Source organism: Pseudonaja textilis, chromosome 2, assembly GCF_049901715.1.
Source record: "Pseudonaja textilis isolate UNSWEBS1 chromosome 2, rPseTex1.2, whole genome shotgun sequence".
NCBI classification, from domain to species: Eukaryota; Metazoa; Chordata; class Lepidosauria; order Squamata; family Elapidae; genus Pseudonaja; species Pseudonaja textilis.
The window spans coordinates 226,320,619-226,345,505 of NC_141991.1; the positions used below are offsets into that span (position 1 = coordinate 226,320,619).

Consider the following 24,887-nt stretch of genomic DNA (forward strand, 5'->3'; position numbering starts at 1 on the left):
ACGCTCTGGCTCATGTCAGCCTTGAAGACTTCTAACCTGAGAAGGTTCAAAATTAAAGCAAAACAAGGTCCACTGCAATTTACTTTTCCCTCTTAAGTTATCCTGCATTGAATTTCCCATGGTGATTTATCCCATGGCTAGTTGGCTGAAGCAAGTTGTCCTGTGGCAAGTTGGCTGCGGCAAGTTGGCTGAGGCGGATTGGCCACAGGAATTGTCCAATTCAGGTTCTGATACCTATCTAACTGTTTTAAAAGAGAGAGGGCAAGATCTACTGATAAAAAGCTTTAAGTTAGTTTTGTATGTATAAAATGTATATGTATGTATATACACAGGTCTGCCAGTAATGCTGTAAAATATTATGGACTAAATTTGAAAATATGAGAACGAATGATATATTATTCCCCACAGAAAGGAGAAGCTGAGATGGTTAAAATGATTCTTTTATCCAAATAAGAGAATACATTTAATTTTGTCTCTAGTTTGAAATTGCTTCTGGATTTTGTACACTAGACAGACTTATTATAGAAATGGCTTGCATATACTATTGTGTAAAAGCAAAAAGTTGTGGTTGTAAGTTTTTATTGTTACAGTTATTACTTTCAACTGTGTCAAAGAGAGATGGAAGTTGATGCCTTTTCTCTTTTTTTTTCTCCCATTACACTATACCTCCTCTTTTCCCCTTCTTCTCCTTTTACTTTTCCATGAATTTTTTTCTTTGTATTTTATACTTTGATAAACTAATTTCAAAAATTAAATCAAAAAAAGGAGGGGGAGGTGGCAAGATAGAGAACAGTTTGTTTTCCTATATAGAAAAAAAATCTGTTATTTGTCAATCATGTCATTTATGTAATGGAGAAGATGACAGTGATAACTTTGGATGAATATTTAAAATTTTCTAAGCAAAAGAAGGCACAGGATTTCATGTAACAACTTTTCATATATTGGTCAAGGAATTTGGTGGAAGGAAAAGTCCAAGGTGGCTGAACTTTTCTAGAATAAGTTGTGTGCTTTTTTCTTTTTTTCATAAAAGAAAAACATAACCTAATTGGCCATTTGAATCCTCTAAAAAATTTCCCCACTACCAAATGGGCAGAGACGCCAGGCAGAGATCTCTATTGGAAAAGTTATAGACTCTGAATGAAGAAGCATGAAAGACACTTTGTGTAAGGGATGAAGGTATCAAAATAAGGACTAGTGCTGGTCAGACCAGAAAGTTATAAAACCAGCCTCTTATGAGAACCAGAGTTAAGGCAAAGTCACTTTAAGTTTTTTTGTAATACTTTCTTCCTTTCCCAGGCTTAATTTATGTTTTGTTAACTGCCATATTCCTTCTACAATGTCAGCTATAAGATTCTGTTTATGCTGATATATGACTTTTTTGTTGGCAATGAAACAACTTACATAGCAGTATCAAGTCTTTTAAGAATAGAGATTTATATTTCAGCCTGATCTGAAATTTGACCCATATTGGGCTGCCTATCCCAGAAAATGGGACAGCTTTCTTTTTTGCTCTTGGTTTCAACAAAAACTCTAAGTATGGATTTATAAAACATCTGACAACCCTGAAGATGATGTGAGCTAATACAGATTTCTATATTCCAACTCCTGAGACACAGGTATTAGTACAGGTATTCCCTGAGTTACAACGGTTCAATTAGTGACTGTTCAAAATTGCAAGCCCCCTCGATCTTCCAGTAGCGCCTTCCACAAATACGGACCAAAGACCACGATCATCTGCGGCTTTGATCCATGCTGCTCCGTCTGAGAGCCCCGTCCACCTGTTTTGGGGGCTGGAACCACCCGGTAGGGGTGGCGAAGGGGGAGACCACCAGCTGGTCCGCATCTCCCCTCCCTAGGTAGGCATTTTACTCCACTCCGAAGATGACCATAGCGGTGGTAAAATGGCCACCCTGAAGAGGAAAAGCTGACTGGGACAAAGACTGTGCAGGAGCGGTGAAGGAGGACAAAGAATCGCAATAAATGGACATAAGGTACCTTGGAATTAAGAGATTAAGAATTTTTTAAGAAATAGAGTCAAAGTGGCAACCAGAGAAAGTGAAAAAAAAAATTGACAGCTGAAAGTGGCTTTGAACCTTGAAAGGAGTTATACTCAAGGAGGAAGTCAGAAAATATTTGTTTAAATTGGATAATATATGAATTGGCACCAAATAGGCATAAAAGCTGAACTTGAATGTGCTAAAAAATTGAAAATTTGGACTTATTGGACTTTCAAAACATAAAAGCTCTAAATAGAGAAATGAAAGTAGGAAAAAAGGGGGGTTGTGGAAATTGGACATAATAGAGAGAGCCATCTAATGGTAAAAGGAAAATTAGTGACTATTTTTTTTAAAAAAGGAGGTCTGGTTCTTGAAAAAGTAAAACTTGTTATAAAACAAGAGGAACTTTGTTGCAATAAAATAGACCTGCAAAGTGAAAGTGGAAATAAGTTTAAAGAAGACTATACTACAGGACTGTTTGGTAATTACAGTTAAAATTGAATGTATGGACATTGGACTATTTAACAACCTGGGGGAAATTGGGAAAAAAAGGATCTAATAATAGTAGACTGTTGGAAATAAACATTAAAGACGTTGGTGGACTTAGATTACTGGACAAATGAGTTGGACCTAACCACTAAAGAAAGGAACAAAGTAGATTTAAAAGAAGTGTACAAAAATGGCAGAACTTTTTTCAGAAATAAAAATGGAACTAAGAACTATAAAGGAAATACTATGGGAAAGAGAACAAACATGCTGCACTGCCTTACAATTTATGAAAATTGTGATTTTGAAGAACAAAGAACAAGAAGAAGTGCCAAAAGGGGAGGAGTTGGTTACAGAAAATGCCAGCTTTAATCAACAAATGCAACAACAAACATTGAAATGGAAGGGGGGGGGGATGGAAATTATACCCTGAAGGTTTGAGGAGACAATTAAAAAGGGAAAGGTTTGGAAAGCCAAACAAAGAAAAAGGAAACAGCAAAAACGCAAATTACAGAAGAAAGCATTAAGGAGAGAGGGAGATAAAAGAGTAAGAAATCGGAGGGAAAAACAAGGGGAAAAGAGGTAATAAGAAAAAGAACCAGAGAGAAAGGGGATATGGGAATCAAATAAAAATGAAAAGAAATTGCTTAGTCACGAGACACAAACATAATGGGTAGCTATGGATCTAAAAAAAGGGATTCTGCAAGGGACTGGGTAGAAATATTAATATATTTGAAATGTTAAATGATTTAGAAAGTAGCTATACTGATAGTTCTTTTTTGGGACTGTTATTGGATTATTTGCTATTTAAATTATACATAGATGTAATTAGAATAAAAATGAAAAGGGGGAGATATGAAAGTACTATGAAGATTGTTATACAAACTAAACTAACATCAGTTTCTATGATATGATATTTTGAAGAATAACTGAATTAAAAGATAACTAAGGTAAATACCATGTGGAATCTTTTTAACGTATATATAAATCATGTAGTAGCTAAGAGATTATTATAATTAATTTAAAGTGATAATTAAAATGACAAGTTAAATAAAATAATATGTTAAATATTACTATGAACAAGGGGAACTAATTAAATGATGTATAAAATAAAGGGGTGGCACATAAATTAGTAATTAATGGGGAGGCTTTTGAATTTATTAATTATTGGCATTATAATGGAATTTTTTGAATAATGAACCAAGAATATGCAATGAATTTACAAATATGACAGATACCAGTATAAGTACAAGGAGTATTGAATTAGAAATAAGAAATTTTAAAATTATATAAAGAAATTTGTGTTAAAAAGAGAATAATTGAAGAAAAATAGAAAAAGTTTAAGACATGAAGAGAAATATGTGGAATAAATGTGAAGAATATTAGAGAAAATTTATAGAATTCATAAATTTAATTATATATGAAATGAATATGTAACTTTAAATATTGTATAAAGAATTTGTATTAAAAAGATAAGAGAATATTTGAAGAAAAAATGGAAAAATTAAGATATAAATAGAAAATACATGTAATGATATGATATGAAACTGAGTATGAAAGGCGAAGATGTAACTAAGGTCATTTTTGTATGGAAATGTAAAGATCTGGAACCAAAATGTTCACTAAAAGAGACAATTTATGAAATATAAAAAATAAAAAACTTTGGGGAAAAAATTGCAACCCCCTAAAAAAAAGTATTTACTCGGTTCTGAAGTTACGTATATTGTAGCACGACAGCAGTCATTCATCCTTATGACCAAGCACAGAGACGGAGCAATATGACCCCTGCCTATTCCCCCCTCATCCTTCCCTGCTGGGTCTCCACAGGCACTGGAGCCTACTTTGCTAGCATCCCGGATTTCATTTGCTCTCCCAACCCCAATTCTCTTTGTTTATTTACTTTTCAAAGAGCTACAGAACTCCAAAAGAGGCTGACCCATATGGCAGAAAAGCTGGAGTCTTTTATTCAGGGGCTGGTGAAGCTGTAAGAACATGAGATCTAAGGAAAAGAGTTTTGCCAGCATCTGAATAAAAGACTTTGGTTTTTCTGCCATTGAGGCCAGTGTCCCTGCAGGCTTCATTTGGGCCCAGCCTGGGCAGCACCAGAGCAATCTCCTGCTTGCTGCTGACTAGTTGGTTTGAATGAGTAGCTTCAGAGATTGGGACATGAAGGCAGTGGCAGTAGCCAATCAACATGATTCAGCCCAATAACACAAAGGAAACATGGGAAAGCAACTATGGGGATCCCAAGGAACTGTAAGTGAGCATGAGGCATCTCAGTGGGTCGGAGGACACCTTGGTGGCCTGTTTCAGCACTAGGGCCCACATGGCCTTCCTTCCAGCCATGCTGAAGGGGTGGGGCATCAAAGCAGGCACTGGTAAAGACTTGTCTGTATTTGCGTATGTTTAGATTGTATAGATACAATCTACATTATAAACTACAATGTACAATCTACAAGTGATCTCTACTAGATTATCTAATCTAAAAATATTCTTAGTGTCAAAGGCGTACATTATATGTTGCATTTATTGATTTAAAGACAGCTTTTGACTCAATTCACAGAAAAAGATTCTGGGCAAAGTTTATCACATCCTGTAATGGAATGTATGGATGACCTTGGGGAAAGAGAAGAAGAAATGCTCCCTAGGAAACAATCAGACAAGAAAGGCAGGAGGCTGCAGTTGCTTAATAGTCAGATAAAGAAACTTAGCAAAGGCCCTCTGTAATAGATCAAATAATTAAAAGCGGAGGCAGGAGGTCTCTGCTTTCAATTGGCAAGATTCTGTTAATGTAGCCTTACAATGAAGTGAATTAGTTCGTCTTATTGTATATCCTGTCAGATTTAACAGGGAGTGATGACACATCCTTTATATTTTGTCAGCTTCTACTTGAAACTTCACAAAAGCACTCAAATGTTTATTTACTTGACTGTTTATTTAATCATACAGTTGATCATTTTTTGCCTCCTTTGTTGTTCTAGTTACAGATGTTGATGGTTTTTACATTGTCACAAATAAATGATGAAAAAATGAACAGTCTAACTGGAACAGGCATCAGAGTTTAATTCACTGAATAGTATGTGTAGCCCCAAAAAACTAAGTGCTGTATTTCCAATATTGAAGGGCAAGTGATAACTGTTATGAGCAAATACACATGAAAATAAAATCCTTGCAGCCTTGTTCATATGCATGATGTGTCTTATTCAACTTCAGTCATGGAAAATAATACTAAACTGAAAAGGTCTTTAATATATATCAGGAAAAGGTTTTTTTTTTCAAATCTTCTATATAAACTCCTCCCTTGCCCTGAAGACAGCATTGCTTGAACAAACAAAGAAAATAATGGTTTTCATATAGTCTTTGAATCCTGGCTGTTACTCATTAATACATTCAAATGTATAGTGAGACAAAAAGGAGCCATAACTCATCTACTGTTTCGGTTCACTAATCTCATTTTTCTCAATATCCTGCCCTATCTACAGGGATATCAACTCTGAAAATATTCCTAATACGATTTACAAAAAAAAGGGTAGAATTTGTTTAACTGTGGTCAGCAAATGCCACTTTAAATCAAAACTTACATGCTATTCTCAAGCAAAGTGATTCAATAACTTTTCACTAGTGAAAAGTTATGGAGCAGAAAACTAGTTACGAAACAGGAATCAAGCTTACTTTTACGAATTCCCTTGATTCACAAGTATCATGTATACATAATATTGTTAGGCATATTATCTCATTTGACATTACTGGACATAGTAGAATATCAGTTTTAGTACATTATTAGAAGCTTAAATAGTCCGTTTAAAAATATAAAAAATTATAACAGGTATTGGAGCAATGTTATATTTTACTGTGGAAGGTTTGCCAAAATATAAGCCAGAGACTTTTAGGCAACCCCCAGTTAAACGTAAGAATTTGGGCTTATGAGTAATGGGAACCAATGGGAAGTTTAATCTGTTATTAAACAGGATAGTGCAATCCACTTATACATGTGCAAAAGGAAAAAGCCCTGTAACTATTTGAGAAATATAAGACATTGTTATTTTCAAGAAACTGCATCTACTTTGACACTGCCAAAAATTGCAGTATTAATCCTCATAATAAGTAGATATAGGATGCATACAAGTAATATTTATTATAGCCTTTGGCCAATCAACAAAAAGCAACATATCCTATAGCTGAAGTGTGATACTCATATAAAATTAGCTGAATACAGTCATTTTTGATTATATAAAAATAATGGGCTATCATGTTAATAGAAGTACAAAAGTACTCAGTAACCTGTAATACACTAAGTTATACACAGTAACCCTTTTCTGATGTCTTTATGATATCAAACACCAGTATCTACTACCTCAGGATCAAGGAATCTGTTCTCCCTTCAGATTTGACATTTATTTTCCCTTGAATAATAAAGGGTCATATCTATCTTCACTTACTTTCACCAAACTTATAATTTCCTTCAACAAGGCCTATTTGAATGTGTTTCTCTCATCCATCCTGGAGAAAAGATTTTCAAAGCAGCAATCTTTTAATGGTAGACTGGCAAGGCAAAAACTGTCCATGCCTGCTACTAAATTTCTAACTTCTCTGAAAAGGTTCTGATATTTTCTTGAATACACCAGAAGGAGATTCTCATTTCTATTTTTTTTAGATGGGTGCTCAAAAAGGATGTCATACTAACATTATATCAAAATCTATCTTATTTGAACTTTTTAAAATAAAAATAATTAATATCCAATAGCACTATCATAAAATTTAGCCTTTACAACCCGTATTCTGTATTGAAGTTCTATATTGCCAAATAATCTTGCTTGTTGGGGCTTGTAACAGCTATTTCTCTTCACACGGACAACACAAAGGAACTTGGCACCATTTTAGCTTTTTTGAGGCCTATATCTGTAGTTAAACAAGTTATGTGCCACAATTTCCACCAGCAAACATGGGGACATTCTATGATAAAATATATTTTGGTCCACTGTTTCTTTTTAATTGGGATGGTCAATATGTGACTCCCTGCAGTCTCCTACTGAGATTGTGTCAGTGAAACTCGGAGGCAAATTGGCTGAATTTGGGATCATGCTTTTGAATTTGGGGTGTTTAATGCATTCTATTCTATCCTTATAATTACCTGAAAAGCTACAAAATTAGCCAACAATGTGTAAGTCTTGTGTCCCAAGAAGATCTGGAGTATGAATTCTGTCCACCCATCTTGAAAGTTATCATAACACTTATGTTCACAGAGTCATTAAAATCTCTGCTACTTTGTGCTCAAAAGCTCTAATCTCAGAGAGATACTCTTATCTAATCAGGAATATCAAAGTCTGTCACTAGAAAGTTACCACTGCAATTTGTCATACCTGTTACTATATTCATTTCTTTTAATAGCAATCCATTATAAACAGATATTTTGCAATATTTATATTTGCATTTTATTGTCATATGGATAAACATCCATAAATAAAGATTTACAGATATAGAAAATGACAGACTAAACAGATGCATTGAGGAATTGTTAAACAAGGGAAGTTTTAAATGCTTTAGTCTATTGATAAAATTAAGTATGACAAGACTGATGTTATTAGTACATAGTGAGAATTGGATTATTTCTAATGTTCCAAAAGGTACACTGCATTAAGACCTTACTCCCAAAATATCACTGAAATTGGGCTAAAGAATAGTAACTGAATGCTACATTAATTAAGTAGAAAAGGTATAGTCACCTGGCAGAACCAAAGTTACTTCTACATAAGAATGCAGGAGTAACTTAAATATTAAGACAGATTAGCTCAAGAGCTACATTTGCAATGTTACAAGAAATATCTCATAATATTATTAAAGTCTTTTGAAAGACTGTAAAGACTACCTGTGTATATTACATTTATATGAATATACAACAATGAATATGTTCTATTGTAAGAAAAGAGTTTATCGTTTTCATTAAATGTTGGCCAAATAGCCCCAATGGGCACAATAAAACTTGCAGGGGTGGGGGGAGAAGGAGGGGGAGAGAACAAGAAGAACAAGAAGAAGGAGAAATCTGTTGCTCATATTTGTGAGTTATCCATAAATAATTCACACACAGTCTTAAAATAAGAAGTTAATTGATCCTTTTCCTGGCTTTTCCTGAATTATATGTAAGGACCCTGAATGTGTAAGAATAAAGAAAATAATACATTCAGTACACATTTCTGTTTTGTATTATTCTTGAAGATCAAGCAAGATTGTAAAATATGCTCTCTGTTATTTTATATGCATATACAAATAGTTAAGGGTATTTTTCAATCCTGGGGATTATGTACAGTGGCTTTACAAATGAAGGAAATTAAGTTCTAAACCAGGAATAAACACGATGTAATATTTATCACATGAAGCACCTAATATACTCCACTTCACATAACTTATGAAAAATTATGGTGATGACATAGAATCTCAGATAAAAACAGCTACATCTGAGAATATTTTGCTATCCTTCATATTACAACCTGAGAGTTTTAAGAACAATTCTTGTAAAGCATGGATTTAGTAATCTTATTTGCTTTGATAAGATTTTTCAAGATAAACCAGAATACAAATGTGCTGCAATGCATTAATACAAAATGTAATCAATACAAAGCAAATGCTAATTTGCCTGAAGGTTTGAGAAATATATCATAATCAAAATAATCACAACCCCATCAAAACATTTATGGACAGATGTAACTGTGACTTAAGTTTACACTAAAATAAACCTATCCACTTATACCTTAGTATGATAAAATTGCATCTCATGGGAGAAATGAAGCCATATTTTGTCCCACCACACTAGTGATTTTTTTTTTTCAGATCCAAATTCCTCAGAAAAGAATTAACACATGTTCATACGTATGTATATAAGTGTGCTTATATACACTCACACTCGTTCATATATAACATATATTAAAGACTACATACAATATACTTGTCATTCTATTAGAAAATGTAGATTAGAGGTCAAGATAATAGATCATTCAGTAATAACACAAAGGGCAAAGGGCAAAATGTAGTAGATCTTAAGATCATACAGGCTAATACTGGAAATTTAGTGTTGATGTTATTTATGTATTACATTAGGAACTCATTAGCCACTCTGCTCTTCCTGTCAGGTCATCAAGAATATTTAGGCACACCCAAACATTTTTCTTCTGTAACTACTTCTTGACATGGAAAAGGTTTATCCTGGATGAACCTTTAGGATGATATGGTTTCTGTATCTGTCTGATCCTAGAAACATACATGTGGCTGAAATGAGATGCAGATAGTGTTGGGTTGTATTCCAAGCACTTTTTCCAAATCGAATCTGAAGCATTAGGAGATAAATATTAATACAGATGTTGTGTAATATTAATAACACTTAATTTGCAGGTTAAAACTTTTGAACCATTCATAAACTTACAGATGGATGGCACCATAAACATTAAAACGTATGTTTGGTTTATAAAAGTATTAATACAACCCCTATGTACAATTTTTGCATTTCAAATTATTAACAAATATAGTTAAAAAAGATCTTGTATCTTTCATATTTTGTTTCTATGTGTGTGTTCATGTGTATATTTTAATGTATATAGAACACTGATTTTTCCATTTACTGTAGAAGGTACGTAGAATACACAAACTGAATTCAAGTTATAATTTGTTAATTATCTTGAACAAATGAAATTCAGAGAATTTTTAGTTAAAAAAATCTAAATACCATAGTATAATCATAGAAATACTCAATACTTACAGTTATATTGTCAAGGAGCCTGGCCATTTGTTTAATTATTTCACTATGGTGTGCTGGTTGTGTTTGCAGCAGCTTCTTAATTACTACTATGCTTTCTGCTACTACTATTTCTGGTAAAATAAAAGAATAAAATACATTTTTAAAAGATATGCATCATAGTCAAATAATTAGAAAATTTGTATTTATTTCTAAAATATGTTGTGACAAAACAGAATATCCTCTAATACTCAGCTTAGTAGTTTGTGAATATCCTGCACTTCTGCAGAACAGTAAATCTATTAGGACAGTCAGTCTTATCACTGTGAACAAAGTTGTTTGTTTTTAGTCAAGACTGGATACCAGTTCCACAAAATCAGGCAAGACGAGTGGAGCAATATAAACTTTGATAATTTTGAGTTTATGACCCCAAGGAATTGGATATGTTTGATTTGAATGTGAATTTAAACAGGTTACAAGGACATAGAAAAAGATATTGCACTAGACACACAAAAGAAACCAGCTGATGTCTGAATAATTAAAAGGGATATACAAATAACAAATAAAGTGACCTAGATAACTTTCCGATATTGGATTTACAGAAGAGGCTTGTTAATGCTTTGAAGGATTTTGGAGAGAACTATGTTCAGACTAAATCTAAACAAGATGGAGTTGCTGTTCATCCATAGGGACCTTGGCCTCCCAGTTGTTGCTGTTGATGGGGTCATAGCCCATTGATGGAGAAGTCTGGAACTTGTGGGTTCTCTTCAAGTTAAATCTCCTACTTCAACAGCAGGATGAAGGGTCTGGTCAGGGAGATATTTACCCAACTTCACTGGTATGCTAGTTCTTGGACAATTTAGTCCAGGAAACAGAAACTCCTGCTCTTGTCAAGTGGTCGAATTAGGTAACTGTCACAGATGCAGCTGGTATAATTGCAGAAGATAGACTGCTGGTAGATGGACCTAACTAATAAAGAATAACACTGATTTTTTAATTATTTAGTTGCTTGTCAATTGGCTTTGACTCATGGTTTTGTGCAGACTACAGTGTGCACATGTGTCATCTCTCCTGCGGAAGCTGCATTGGTTGCTGATTTGCTTCCAGGTGCAATTCAAAGTGCTGGTTGTCACCTTTAAAGCTCTTCATGTCTTGGGATCAGGTTATCTGAGGGATAACCTCTTCCGAGGTGGTAAAATGAGGACCCAGCTTATTGGGGGCAATATGCTTACTTCATAAACCGCTTAAAGAGGGATATAAAGTACTGTGAAGTGGTATATAAGTCTAAATTTATTATTTGATTATTTTCTTCTATTAGTTTTATTTTATATACAGTATATGATGTTTTTGTATTTGTGTAAGCCACCTTGAGTTGCCATGTGCAAATAGGTGGCAATATAAATTTTCTAAAATAAATGAATAAATTCAAATTGCCAGATACTATCAATGAAGTCCTTCAAGACAAGGTATTACATTAGGGAACGCATTAGCTAAAGTGACTCTGCTCTTCCTGTCAGGTCATCAATGCACCTCTTTCATGAAATGAAGTGGCATGGATTGGACCAGGTTATATTCTTTTCAGTTTATTTGTACTTTATTTTTATACTATAAGCCCAAAATCAATTGGAGGCAGGTGTGCCAAAATCAAATAAATAATAAAATTGTGAAACTGGTTCAGAGTAAAAAAAAATCATGTTAAATAGGTTGGTATGTAAGTAAACAAATACATTAAATAGTGAAAAGAGATGGAAAAGATACTTAAGCACACTTACAACTTTTATTTTTCTTCTATAACTACTTCTCCAAATGGAAAAGATTTGCCCTGGATTCTAAGTACATTTGTGCAATGGAATTTAAGGAAGAGAGCAGCAGATGGACATAATTATTTCTGTCTATTCTTCTCTACAAATCCCTCCTTCCTGAAATTTTTTGATTTAGGAAATATTGCTATTCAGAAGACATTGTTGAAATCTGTAACTTTAATATAACTATAAAATAATGCAAATATGAAGCTATATTTTGAAACACATACTTATGTGTGTAATATCGGAAATAGCAAAATAAAGTACTTCAGCATTTGAAAAGACAGATTTTAATAGTCAGTGGTATAATTGCACAGAAAAGCATCAGTAATAATTTGGACACCCAATGAGACTATAAATATACTACATATCTGTGATTTTTCTGATCTATATATTAAGAAAGAAGAAAATGAATTATGAACTCTGTGCATATTTATTAATGGCTAGTTTAAACAGGTTTATATGCTTCTTTAGTAACACAAAAAGCTCACATTTCTCTGCTTATAGCACCCTCTGTAGTACAGCTACTTTAATGCAACAGTGAAAAATGAATTTATATTCTGTATGAAAGCCATTCTAAAGATTCTGAAATAGGTGCAATGCTACTATTTGTCCTACACTCGTGTTGTTTAGGGGAAATGACATTTCTATGTAGTCCTCTAATAAGGTTCTACTATAGAATGTTACTAGAAAATAAAAGTGTTCATTCATTCAGAAGACAAAATGGAATAATTAACTTACCATCCCTATTGGACAGCAAACATACCAAGCCATTTAGGCACGTGTCAGTCACTTCTGAAATGTTGGTTGCACATCTGCCTATTGCTTGGATTGTAGCTGCAGCAAATTGCTTATCTTGGCTTTTCACATAGGTCTGAAGAAAACAAGAAATTCATTATCTCATCAGGTTAAGAAAGCCATACCTAGCTTCAGTGCTTAGTAACAGTTGTGGGGATAGAGGATGTGCTAACTGTAGTTATTCAAAACATATCAGAAGGAATCAGTCTATTTTCATGTATAATAGTAATGCAGAGTAACTCAATAACAAGTATTAGTCTGAGCACAAAAATAGCTTGGTTCATATGTCGTTTCAGAAATGTTTTAATCTATTAAATTAGCATAGCCTAAGGAAAGCCAGACAAGGAAAAAAATACTTTGAAGGAACATAAATTATGGGTGCCTTTACATATATGGCCACTAACAACCAGTTTAGTTTAAATCTGAACATCAGAGATAATGGCATAAATAAAAATATAAATAGAGCACAAACCTGAAATTCTCTGAGAAGAGTTGATATATTAGCTTCATTTGCTAGGTTAGTTAAAATTTCAAGCTAGAAAACAAGGTAAAATGTTAAATAATAGGGATATAACAATTATATTCTATTTCTTACAAACCATTGAAAACTGTAAATATAAGATAGTCTTGTAAAATTAAAAATGGGAAGATATAAGCTCCAATTTTGTATCTGCTAAAACAATATTTTTTCCAGAACTGAAGAAATCATACTAAAGACAATATAATTTCTATCTATGCATCATAAAATACTTTGCACTGAAGGAAGTCCTAAACTCATGCTAGGCAAGCTGAAGCTTTTACGTCAGTTATGGAAGCTTCCTAATATAGAATAGAATAAAATAAAATTCTTTATTGGCCAAATATGATTGGACACATAGGGAATTTGTCTCCAGTGCATATATATAAACAGCAGTATGTCATAAATCATAGTTACAATAAATTTTAATTATAAAAAATTATAAAAAATATTTCTGGTCTTCCAGAAGCATTATCAACATTTATTAAAAATAAAAGATGGCTGAGACCCAGTGCTTTGACCATATGTCTACATACCAAAACAAATGCAAAAGTTAAAGTGGGTTAATACTTAATCCAGGAAGACTAGAAAAAAACCAAGATTCCAATAGTAGCATTCAAGCAACAAAATTACTGTGGCTCTTTCCTTCTAGATTTTCAGAATTTAGAAACCTTTCATTTGTGAAGATCTTACAAACTGATCTTGAGTAAAAAAAGATCTGTAATCAAATCTCCTGTTTCTCAACTACTTGAGGGGGAAGACCTCAAGTGATGATACCACTGTTTAACACTTGCTTGTGACTCAGCTGTTTCATCCATCCATTCTGGTCATTCTTGATGTGTTGCACTGCAGGTTATTAGGAACAGGGTACTTCTTCCATCTCTTTTGATCAAGTAAGCCCTCAGTTATTGATCTTATGATATTAGTCACTTGAATAAGTATCTGCTGCCCTAAGACTAGGCTGGGAAATATTTGAAGAGATAGATAAGCTATCCATATCTCCAACCAGTAAGTACAATGAGAAACTTTCTGTCCAAAGCATTTTCTCCGTATTATCAGTCAAGAACATTTATTCCTCTCTCAGAAGAGTTCCAATTCATCACTAATGCTAATAATTAGACTTCCTAAATCATCCCCTTGGAAAAAAGTGAAACCTCTATTTAATAATCTGCTATTTTATGTACAACATACAAAAACTTTGTTTGGACTTAACTTCCTACCCCATCCCTGCGATAAAGGGCATGTTTGTTTCTGAAGTTCTACAGTACATAGACTGTAGCCATTTTTGCATGTGCATTAGCGTTTTCCTTTTATACATTTACAAGTCACTTTTTCCCAACCCAGAAAAAGGGAGGTGCTTGAGCTCTCCAGTGCTGCCTGTCTTCTTCTTAAATGTAGAGCAGAAAAAGAAGAGATCTTGAATGAAGTGGTTCCTTTGCATAACTTCAGTGTATATACCATTTCCTCCATGCTGTTTTCTTAACATGATTCTTCATTAATCACCTCTTCCTGAGAGAACATCAAGTTCTGGTTTCAGTGTCCTATTCTCCCTCTTACTCTGTTCTGCAGAATCCACTTGGAGTGAGTCACTTGGGTAACTTCTTGGTGTGTTTTTCTTGGGGAATGATGAAAGACTAAATGGAAGAGTCTTGAACTAACACTTATTTGGGTAGTAAAAATATCTCATGAATGTTCAATGAAATGTTGAATGGAAATTTGACATATGTCTGTAACAGATCTATGAAAAACAACATGTCAATTGGGTGAGTTGCTTCTGCTGTAAATCTCAGTAACTAGATTCACATATAAAAACATATTTATTTTTAAAGATTTACTATAGGGTTAACATATTAGCAAAATACTAAGTATACCTTTAATGTCTTGATCATAGTTGGATCAGTTGACCTAATATAAAAACTCTTCAAGTAAGGCTCAAACAGCCCCTGGATGGGAAAAAAATACAACAAGAAATCAATGTCAAAAAATGTGAAGATCAAAATGAAGTATTTTGAATGTATAAAGTCAATATGTCAAACCTTGCGCTGGATCGACATTGTTGCTATATTCTGGAGAACAATATACTGTACTTCCCTAAAAGTGAATGAAATATGATTAATATCTTGCTTAATTATTTCTTCATGAGAACTATGTAATGAAAAACAAACTGAATATAAAATGATAAGACAATGCTTTTATATAGAAATATTAGTAAGTTACTTACATATATATTTTATACAACTGAATTTGACAAATATTATTTACACAGTAACTCATAATATGAATACCGTCATAAGTGTATGCCGAAATGCAAGGGGTTAGTTATATCCACAATTAAAACTAATTTTATTAGAAGATGAAAGCTATACTGAAATGACTAAAATCTTATTCCATTGATAGAACAGTAATTTTATTCAATATTACTGAAAATATTATAATAGACTCCTAAATTTGCATGTGAAGTCCCTGATTAAACCTAGATTCTCAAATTAAATTTAAAGATTATCTTGATTTCATTTTAATATGCACCAGTAATGTGGAAAATATAAGAATTGACAAGAAATAGCATTTAGTAGTAGTAGAAGAGTTTAGAGAAATCTTGTGGTCCATTATTCTTATTCCACATAAGGAGATCGCAATATTGTTTAGTAATTTTTTTGGTTTGGTAGAACAGAGTTCCCCAACCTTTTCAGCTTTACGGACTGATGGAGGGGAGTGGGAGAAGGGATGGGTCAGCATAAGCACTGGGCAAATGCACATATGCAACTCCATTTGCGAGAGTGGCAGGCGCATACACCTGCCACTCGCGCAAATGGAGCGCCATCTCCGTGGTACAGTTCTGAAAGGCTCAAGGCCAGGTAGGGGTTACAGTCTGGGAGCTGGGGACCCCGTGGTAGAATATATGAACCAACCCCACAACAGAAACTAGTATAACTCCAATGAATACCTTTCTAGATCATGTTAAGCCAAAACTAAAAAAATATAGCTCAGTTTTGTTTCATATGAATTAGATATGTAGTTGTAACAATTTCTGAGACTCAAGCAAATTTATACTTAATGTGCTACTATATTATTATCTATATTAGTTCCTCTAAAAGTTTGATAAAATCATTCATTCAGAATATAATGGTACGTATAATTCATACGTCCACACAAAAATCAATACAACGATGTGATCCCCAATTATAACTTCAAAAAAGGCAATTATGATCTTATCGACAACGATCTCTCATCTCTTGATTGGCAATTTCTATTCACTGGATACAATACTGTTGAAGACCATTACAACATATTTTTACTTGAAATCAAAAGAGTCATCAAACTATATGTACCAATAAAAACCAGAAAAAAACAGATTACTCATAACAATAAGGAAGCTTCAATCCCAAAAGAGACCACTTTGGCGGAAAAACAAATCTGGTCACGTTGCCAACTTCAAAAGCCGATACAAAAATTTATGCCACCAGATAAAGACTGAATGCACCAATTATCACATTAAACAAGAGGAAAACCTTCTACGCACCAATTCCACCTGCGCTTTCTACAATTTTGTAAACAACAAACTAAAAGACTCAAGGTCCATCCCAGCCCTGAAAGGACCTAATGGTAAAGACTGCAATGATGCCACCATTAAAGCTAACATCTTTAACACATTTTTTGGCTCAGTATTTGTAAACAGCAATGGATCATGCCCAGTATTTCCTAGTCGAACCACAGACAACTACAATGATCTAATACATATCGATTTTATAGAAGACAATGTTTAAAAAGCACTACGCAATCTAAAACCATCTCTATCTATTGGACCAGATGGAATATGTGCCTACTTCTTAAAAAAGCTATCCACTGCCATAGCAGAACCTCTAAGCATCATCTTTGAAAAATCTTTCAGGACCAGCTCCTTGCCAAAACTATGGTCACAAGCCACGGTCATCCCCATCTTCAAAAGGGAGACCCCAGCCTAGTTGAAAATTACAGACCAATCTCTTTATGCTGCATCACCTGTAAAGTCATGGAATCAATTATTAACCAATCCATTATCCTCCACTTAGAGGCAAACAACCTACTCTCTAATAAACAATTTGGTTTCAGAAAAAAACTATCCTGCAATCTGCAACTCTTACACTGCAAAAACATATGGACTACACAACTCGATCAGAGCAAAGCAATAGACGCAATCTACATAGACTTCTGTAAAGCCTTTGATTCAGTGGTATACGACTAAAACTAAAACTAAAATCCTAAAACTAAAATCTTATGGTATCTCTGGACACCTGCATAACTGGATAGAAGCATTCCTGACAGACAACAAATGGTCAAAATTGGGAATGTCCTATCAAATTCTGTACCTGTCAATAGTGGTGTCCCTCAAGGCGGTGTTCTAGGACCAACTCTCTTCATACTCTACATAAATGACCTCTGTGATCATATTAAGAGCAACTGCGTCCTCTTCACTGATGATGTAAAGCTATTCAACACCATAGACAATACTGATACCCTTCAAAAAGACCTCGACTATGTATCAGAATGGTCAAACAAATGGCAACTTCAAATCTCAACAAACAAATGTCTTACATAGTGGTAAAAAAAAACAAAAAAACAGAAAATAAAATACAGGCTGAATAATCAAGACCTTGTTGATGATCCAAACTCTGTCAAGGACCTTGGAGTATTCATCTCTAATGATCTAAGTCCTAGAGCCCACTGTAGCTACATAGCCAAAAAGGCATTAAGAGTTGTTAACCTAATCTTACATAGCTTTTTCTCTGGTAATATTACACTACTAACTAGAGCATACAAAACATTTGCTAGACCAATACTCGAGTAGAGCATCAGTCTGGAACCCACATTACGTATCTGATATTAACACAGTTGAAAGTCCAGAAATATTTCACAAGAAGAGTTCTACACTCCTCTGCTCGTTGCAGAATACCTTATGCCACCAGACTTGAAATTCTAGACCTAGAAAACCTAGAACTACGCCGCCTTTGGTCCAATCTAAGTATAAAAAATCATACATTGCAATGCCCTACCAGTCAATGAATACTTCAGCTTCAACCATAATAACACAAAGGCAAACAATAGATACAAACTTAAGGTTAATCACACCAAACTTGATTGCAGGAAATACGACTTCAGCAACAGAGTGGTCAATGTCTGGAATACTCTACCTGACTCTGTGGTTTCTTCCCCAAACCCCAAAAACTTTAACCTTAGACTGTCTACTATCGACCTCACCCCTTTCCTAAGAGGTCTGTAGGGGGCATGCAAAAGCGCACCAACGTGCCTACCATCCCTGTCCTATTGTTTCTTTTATTTTTCTTATGTGTATCCATGTATTCATAACTATGTTTTTACTTATACCTATTATCTTGTAAGCAATTGACAAACCAAATAAAATAAAAATAAAATAATTGATAGCTACTGGCCTACTGCATATCTGGTCTAATATTTCAAAATTACATATACTCCACAGTTGGGATGATCAATAGCAGCTAACAAAAATAAATAAATTTTATTTACCTGTTACTCCGTAGTAAACGCACAAGGGACTTAGCAACTATACCAGCTTCAGAGTTGGGTGCCACATGCCAATAAAGTTGTGCAACTGCCATCACCACCTTTAAAAAAATAGCCATTATTTGCTAATGATCACATTCATCTATAGAATATGTTAATTCCCTTGGTATTTTGAAAGAACATTTGTTATTTTTCTTTTTAAAACTATGTTCTATTTGTCAGATTAATTAATAGCATCTGACTCACCAACTACAACTGGCTGGCTTACATAAGATTGAAACAAAAATACAGAAAATAACAGAGAACTGAAAAAACAGAAAATAACATAATTGAGGCTGATAACAGTTATAACCTCAATTTTTAACGGATTTGGCTCATCCAAATCTGAGACCAAATGCCTGGGGTAAGATTTCAGGACCAGCAGGATTAGAGCTGAGTGTTGGGAGATATGCTATTCCATAGGACAGGCATTACAATACAGATGTCTCCTGGGTACCATCAAATGGCACTATTTCACAGAGACCTGAAGCATGCCCAAGTTGTTGGACCATGTTGGAAAGGCAAAAACATCCAGAAGGAAGTCCCAAAAATAACCAGTCTCAGGTATTATAGAGGGGTTTACAGGTGATAACCAGCACTTAAATTATTCAGAACATATTTTCTAATAAGAAAAATTATCTCCAAATGCTTATTTTATTTACATAACTCTAGTATTTTGCAGGAAAAATAATCTTTCCTCAGAGGCTACTTGTATCATTAAAGCAAAGTTTACAGCACAACAATTTATGAAAGCTCATGGGGAAATGAGTATCTCTCATTCCCCACATTCATCAAATAGATTTATGAGTAGTCCTCAATGTTTTGAAGGTCTGACAGTCTGAAATGATGTGTTAGAAAGGGTGCTTTATGGCCTGTAAAGCACTTCCAGTCATTGCAAACATTGCACAACCACCTTCACATTCACTGATCTCACTGCCTATCAACCTGTTTGTATTTACAACTAGTTGCCAAGTGCCCTATGAACATATGATCATCATTTGCAATTTGCTATGCTGACTTCTCCAAAAGTTAATGGGGATGGCAGCAGAAAAGGATTGCCTCTTGTCTCAGGGGTCTGGTTGAAAGACCCGTCTCCCAAGGAAAGCTGAAAGATTTCAGCTTCAGAAGGTTTCTGCACCATGACAAAGAAATTTCTTCCTATGCATGAAGAGTAGCTTAATTAATTCAGCAGGTAGCTCTTCAGACAGCCCCCTGAGGTAGATAAAGATAAAATCCAAACAGAGGGCAATGAGTCAGCATGGTAAGGTAAGGACAATAGGGTGCCTCACGTGGGTGGGTAAATACACAGAGGAGACCTGACGCAGGCTATGCACAAGCGTCTCTCCATTCAGTACTTGGATTTTGGAAAGAAATATTTTCAGCTCCTGAATGGAGGGTCTCCCCTATGCCCTGAGACACCCAGTGTCTTTCTTACTTGAGACTATCCACTTAACGGTCCACCTAATCACTTAACAAGAACCGGGAGCGGCTGGATTATGGTTGTTGAGTGAAGCAATCAAAAGGGCAGTCACATGATGTCTTGTTTAACAACCGTTTCACTCAACAACCAAGATCCAATTGTGATCTTAAGTTGAGGTCCATGGGTACCCAAATAAAATATTTGAGATATCATCTCTCTGGTTACTAGATACTGAAATTTAAAATAGGAGTCTTCATGTTCCAGTAAACAAATTGGCTGACATTATAGGGATGAGATAAATCCAAAGATTATGTGCTTTAAATATTTATTACATTTCTCTTCTAAAAAGGTTTTAAGCAATAAACCATTGTTTCATGCTAACAAAAATGTTTGTACAGCTGCTGCTGCAATGTTTTATAGCTCCTAATACACTTGAAAGATGTCAATTCCTCAAAAGAAAGTATATGGCTGGAGTAGAAGGACATTCAATGTCCAACCCAAGAAACATGAAAAGAAATGGACCACATTTATCATTTTTAAAAAATCTCAATCCAAATGGATTTTGAAGAAAAAACTCTTATTCAAGGAAAAGTTACAGCGGACACAGCATTTGTGCCATATGATGTTCTACACCCACAGTATTTCCACAAAAACACACCAGGACTGAGAATTTATAATAAAATATATTTATACCATCATCTTTTTCATCTTCTTAGTTTGATGTGTATCCTTTTATTTGTCCACTACAAGAAACATTCTGTCTATTCAGTGTTGTATATACATTCACAAAACTATATACATTAACTTCCCACCAATTAGGCCTAATATTCATGATCCCATGATGGATTTGCTTTAAAAACTTAGTAAAACAGCGAAGTAGAAAAACAGATGAATCCTAAAAAGAAGCCCATTTATAAGAAAGTGACAGCTCCTCTATTTAATGTCATAAATGGATTGATTTTTAAATACCATAGGTTCACAACATTATCCTATTCCGTTAGGAAGATATCAAAATTGAAGAGCAATTCTAATTTGTTTAATTTGTAAATTTGTTTCCGCCTATTCTGGGAGGACTAATTAAAAGCAACAAATATTATGGCCATGTACAAATACTATAAATGCTTAATACATCTTGCCCATTACTGACAACTAAAAAAGCAACAGGTTTGCTTTAAGAAAATCTACCAAAAAAAGAAAATAAAAGTAATCCTTCAAACATTTTTCCATTGTTAGGGCATAGAGGAGATTCTGAACTGGGCTTTGTAAAAAAAAAAACTAATATATTGTATAGATCCTTTTCATTAGTTGCTGCATATCAGAGATGGGTGAATTTCTATAATCCAAGTTCCTACAATAGTTCTCCAGACAGTCCACAAAAGACCAAAGAGCTGAACAGCCCAAAACAGAATGTTGGCTTAGGAAGCATCATCTCAAAGAACTAACTAAATTCATATTTGCAGGGGAAGGAGTGTTTTTATTGATCTGCAGAAATTCCACCTCACTACAGAGTGGCTCACGCTAGTCACTTACTCAGCAAGGACTCTCAATAGGATATTGTTAGAAGTTCAAGAGAATCACTGAGAAATGTTCTGACCAAGGCTTCCTAAGACAGTAACAATCACACGTTGTTCCCAACATGTTTTATTTCAACTGCTGTGAATTATATGCATTCATAGCCCGTAATGTGTCCCAAACAGTTTCTGAATAGTCCAACAGAAGTCTGCCACAGTCTTTCGGGATAAGGCTGATAAGCACCCACCTTTCTCTCCCTTGAAATGCTGCCAACGACTAAATTGCCAATTAGCTGTACCAGGCCAAAGGGAGCACAAAGTCAAACACGGAACTTCAGAGTTTAAACCAAACAGAACAAACAAAGTTGCTTCCTGCAAAGGTTCATGTCCCTTTGCTCCTTTATGTCTTATGGAAGGGGCCAAGCATCTCCAAGCCTTACTCCCAAGTCACCCCTTTTATCTTAACTGTTCTTGCCTTCTGGCAACTCTGCGCAAGCACACACTGGGAACAGAGTCTCCTGTTCCTCTGCTTCGCTGATGTCAGATTCTGGAGGGTCCGAAGTCAGCACATAACTCTCAGATGGCCCTGGCCCCATCTCTGTGTCGGACACAGATCCCTCATTTGAATCCTCCCCAGACTTCAGAATTGGCCCATGTTTCCCCCCCATTGTCCGACTCTGCTGCCAGCTCTGCAGGCTGCTGGCAGACCACAACAAGAAAAAAGTAAAGCAAAGACAACTTCTACCAACCCTGATACACATGCTTAACTTTAAATCCACCCATTTGGCTAAATGAAAAAAAAAGTGAATTAAAACAGCCATACAGCAGCATTCCGGCTTTGTAATAAAGGCTTTGTATTTCTTATCAGTAATCTGTGGTCTGGATCCATAGAATAGGGCTTGTTCACTTTTGGATCGTTATCCTGCTGCTCAACAGATTCATAGAAATTCTTTTCACTGTATTCTTCCAGAGCACCGTCCTATAAAGGAAAATAACACTCATTATTTTATTTATTATTTTTAAATTATAAATATAGTTCTAATTTTTTCCAACCCAGTAATTTCAAATCACAGTTTCAATATATCAAGTTTCAATATATCAAATTTTCCAATTTAAAATCTAATCCAATTTAATCTCTGGTTATTTGTAGATATATGGCATTACAAAAAATAAACCTACTCATTTACCTACCAATCTCTAAGTAGATTGTGTATCCTAGTTAATTCTTTCACTATTTCCAACTATAATCTGTGGTGAACAATTCACAATTAACAATTATTTCACATGTGGACATATCATACTTTAATTTTCAATCCTTTCCTATTGATCACACTCATAAAATTTGCTTTATAGCTACCACATGCTGAGTCAATATCCTCACTGACCTATCTTATATGATCCCAAGATCCTTTTTCTGGTTAGTGGATTATGAATCTGAAGTCTCCTCAATTGCAATCAAACCTGTGAGGGCCACTGAAGATGTTATGAATTAAGGCTGCTCATGTTGCTTTAGTTATTTCCACAATTTTTCATTTACGCATTTAAAGCTGCCAGACAAGATCAGAAGATCTTAACAAAACTGTAAAGTTACAGCAGTTCCAAGTGGAATGTGTTCCAGTTTGGACTGAAATCAAATGAAATAAGAAAACCTAGAGTAGTTTTTAATTCATGCAACTGAGCACAGATATTTCAAACATTTCCTAGATCTAAGATATAACATGGAAGACTGTGAGGCTACTGTAGCTAGAGGGCATATTAGGAGAATTTACAGATTAACTTTAAGAAAACATCATCTCTTATTTTTCTTTCCACAGTAACCACTTTCTTCCATGAATCTTGGAAATAGGTCCGCATGGTAATGTGGTAGTTTATTAGGAAGTTTCATGCTGAACCAATCTGAGTAGAGTTCTTATAAAGAAGCTAGAGACAGTCATTTGCCTATTGAGCAGGAAGATACAGGAGGAAAAAAGAGATCTGTCTGTTTGTCAGTCAGTTAAAGAATCATAGGAAGGAAGGGACTCAGACTAGGAATCCTCACAGGCTATCCCAGATAAATGGTTTCTAGCCTTTGTTGGAAAACGTCCAGTATTGGAACCTCCTGTACAGAGTAAGGAAGATGACCTTGATGGGAACATGCAAAAACCATCATCTCGGGGTAAACATTTCTAAGTCCTGAGAAACATAGTAATATTCCAAAGGGCTCATAAAGATGCCTCTCTGATTCACTGGAATATGAAGAAAGGAGAAGACAGGTACAACACAGTTTTGCAAGATTCTGATATTATAGCCAATCTCAGTAAGAGTAGTTCTAGTCTTCCCATGGAACCAATTTCCCAGTCAGTTTTATCTACCAATAGTAGAATTGATACATCTGCAGCTCTAGGAGGTAATTTTACTGCTTGATAGGTTTCACAAACATGAAATTCCTCCTTATATCAAGTTTGGTCACTTGTATGAAATTTCCATCTATAGCTTCTTGTCCTGTCCTTGAAGGCTACAAAGAATTGATACCAACAAGTCTGAGAGCAGTGTTTATTTTTTAAGGTTTAAAAAAAATATTGAGATCTCTATTTTTTCCCAATGTACACTAAATGAACTGGAAATGAGCTGGAACAAAGCATTTATTCCAAGCCAATGCAGATCAAGCTATTTCAGAGATCAGGATCTAATCTCAAAACAGAATAGGCAATCTATCTATAGCTTTAATTCCATTTCAGCAAACAATCTCCTAAGTAATCTTTAAAGTATAATATTTATTCTTGAATGTTCAAGTAAAAAGCTGTTTCAACAAATTTAGTTATATTAAGCAATTTTCATTTTAGAGGACAAAAAAGACACCCACTTATTATTTTTTAAGAATATTTCTATACCATCACAGATTCTAACGTCAAAATAATATTCATTCTCTTCTCACAATAAAAATTAGAGGACGTTTAACAAAATTAAGAAAGCAATGGATTCCCCCCCCCCCCACTTATTTGTTAGATTACTTTAGCAGCTGAAGCAAAGTAATTCAAAATTATTAATTTACAGAGAGATATACATTTAACTTGGGAAAGAAGATGAGGAAATCTGTT

The 24,887-nt window shown here is 34.5% G+C and overlaps 1 protein-coding gene across 3 annotated transcripts in view; it reads right to left on the minus strand.

Annotated features, from left to right (window-relative positions):
* Positions 1 to 24,887, minus strand: part of AP3B1 (adaptor related protein complex 3 subunit beta 1) — a 153,906-nt gene that overhangs the window by 85,544 nt on the left and 43,475 nt on the right. For all 3 annotated transcript variants that reach the window (XM_026717706.2, XM_026717698.2, XM_087927188.1), the window contains exons 8-14: positions 22,634 to 22,789; positions 18,844 to 18,941; positions 15,360 to 15,414; positions 15,195 to 15,266; positions 13,279 to 13,341; positions 12,750 to 12,882; positions 10,231 to 10,340 (exon numbers count right to left, since the gene is read on the minus strand). In XM_026717706.2, the coding sequence (XP_026573491.1) occupies positions 10,231 to 10,340; positions 12,750 to 12,882; positions 13,279 to 13,341; positions 15,195 to 15,266; positions 15,360 to 15,414; positions 18,844 to 18,941; positions 22,634 to 22,789 (687 nt within the window). The remainder of the gene's footprint in view (positions 1 to 10,230; positions 10,341 to 12,749; positions 12,883 to 13,278; positions 13,342 to 15,194; positions 15,267 to 15,359; positions 15,415 to 18,843; positions 18,942 to 22,633; positions 22,790 to 24,887) is intronic.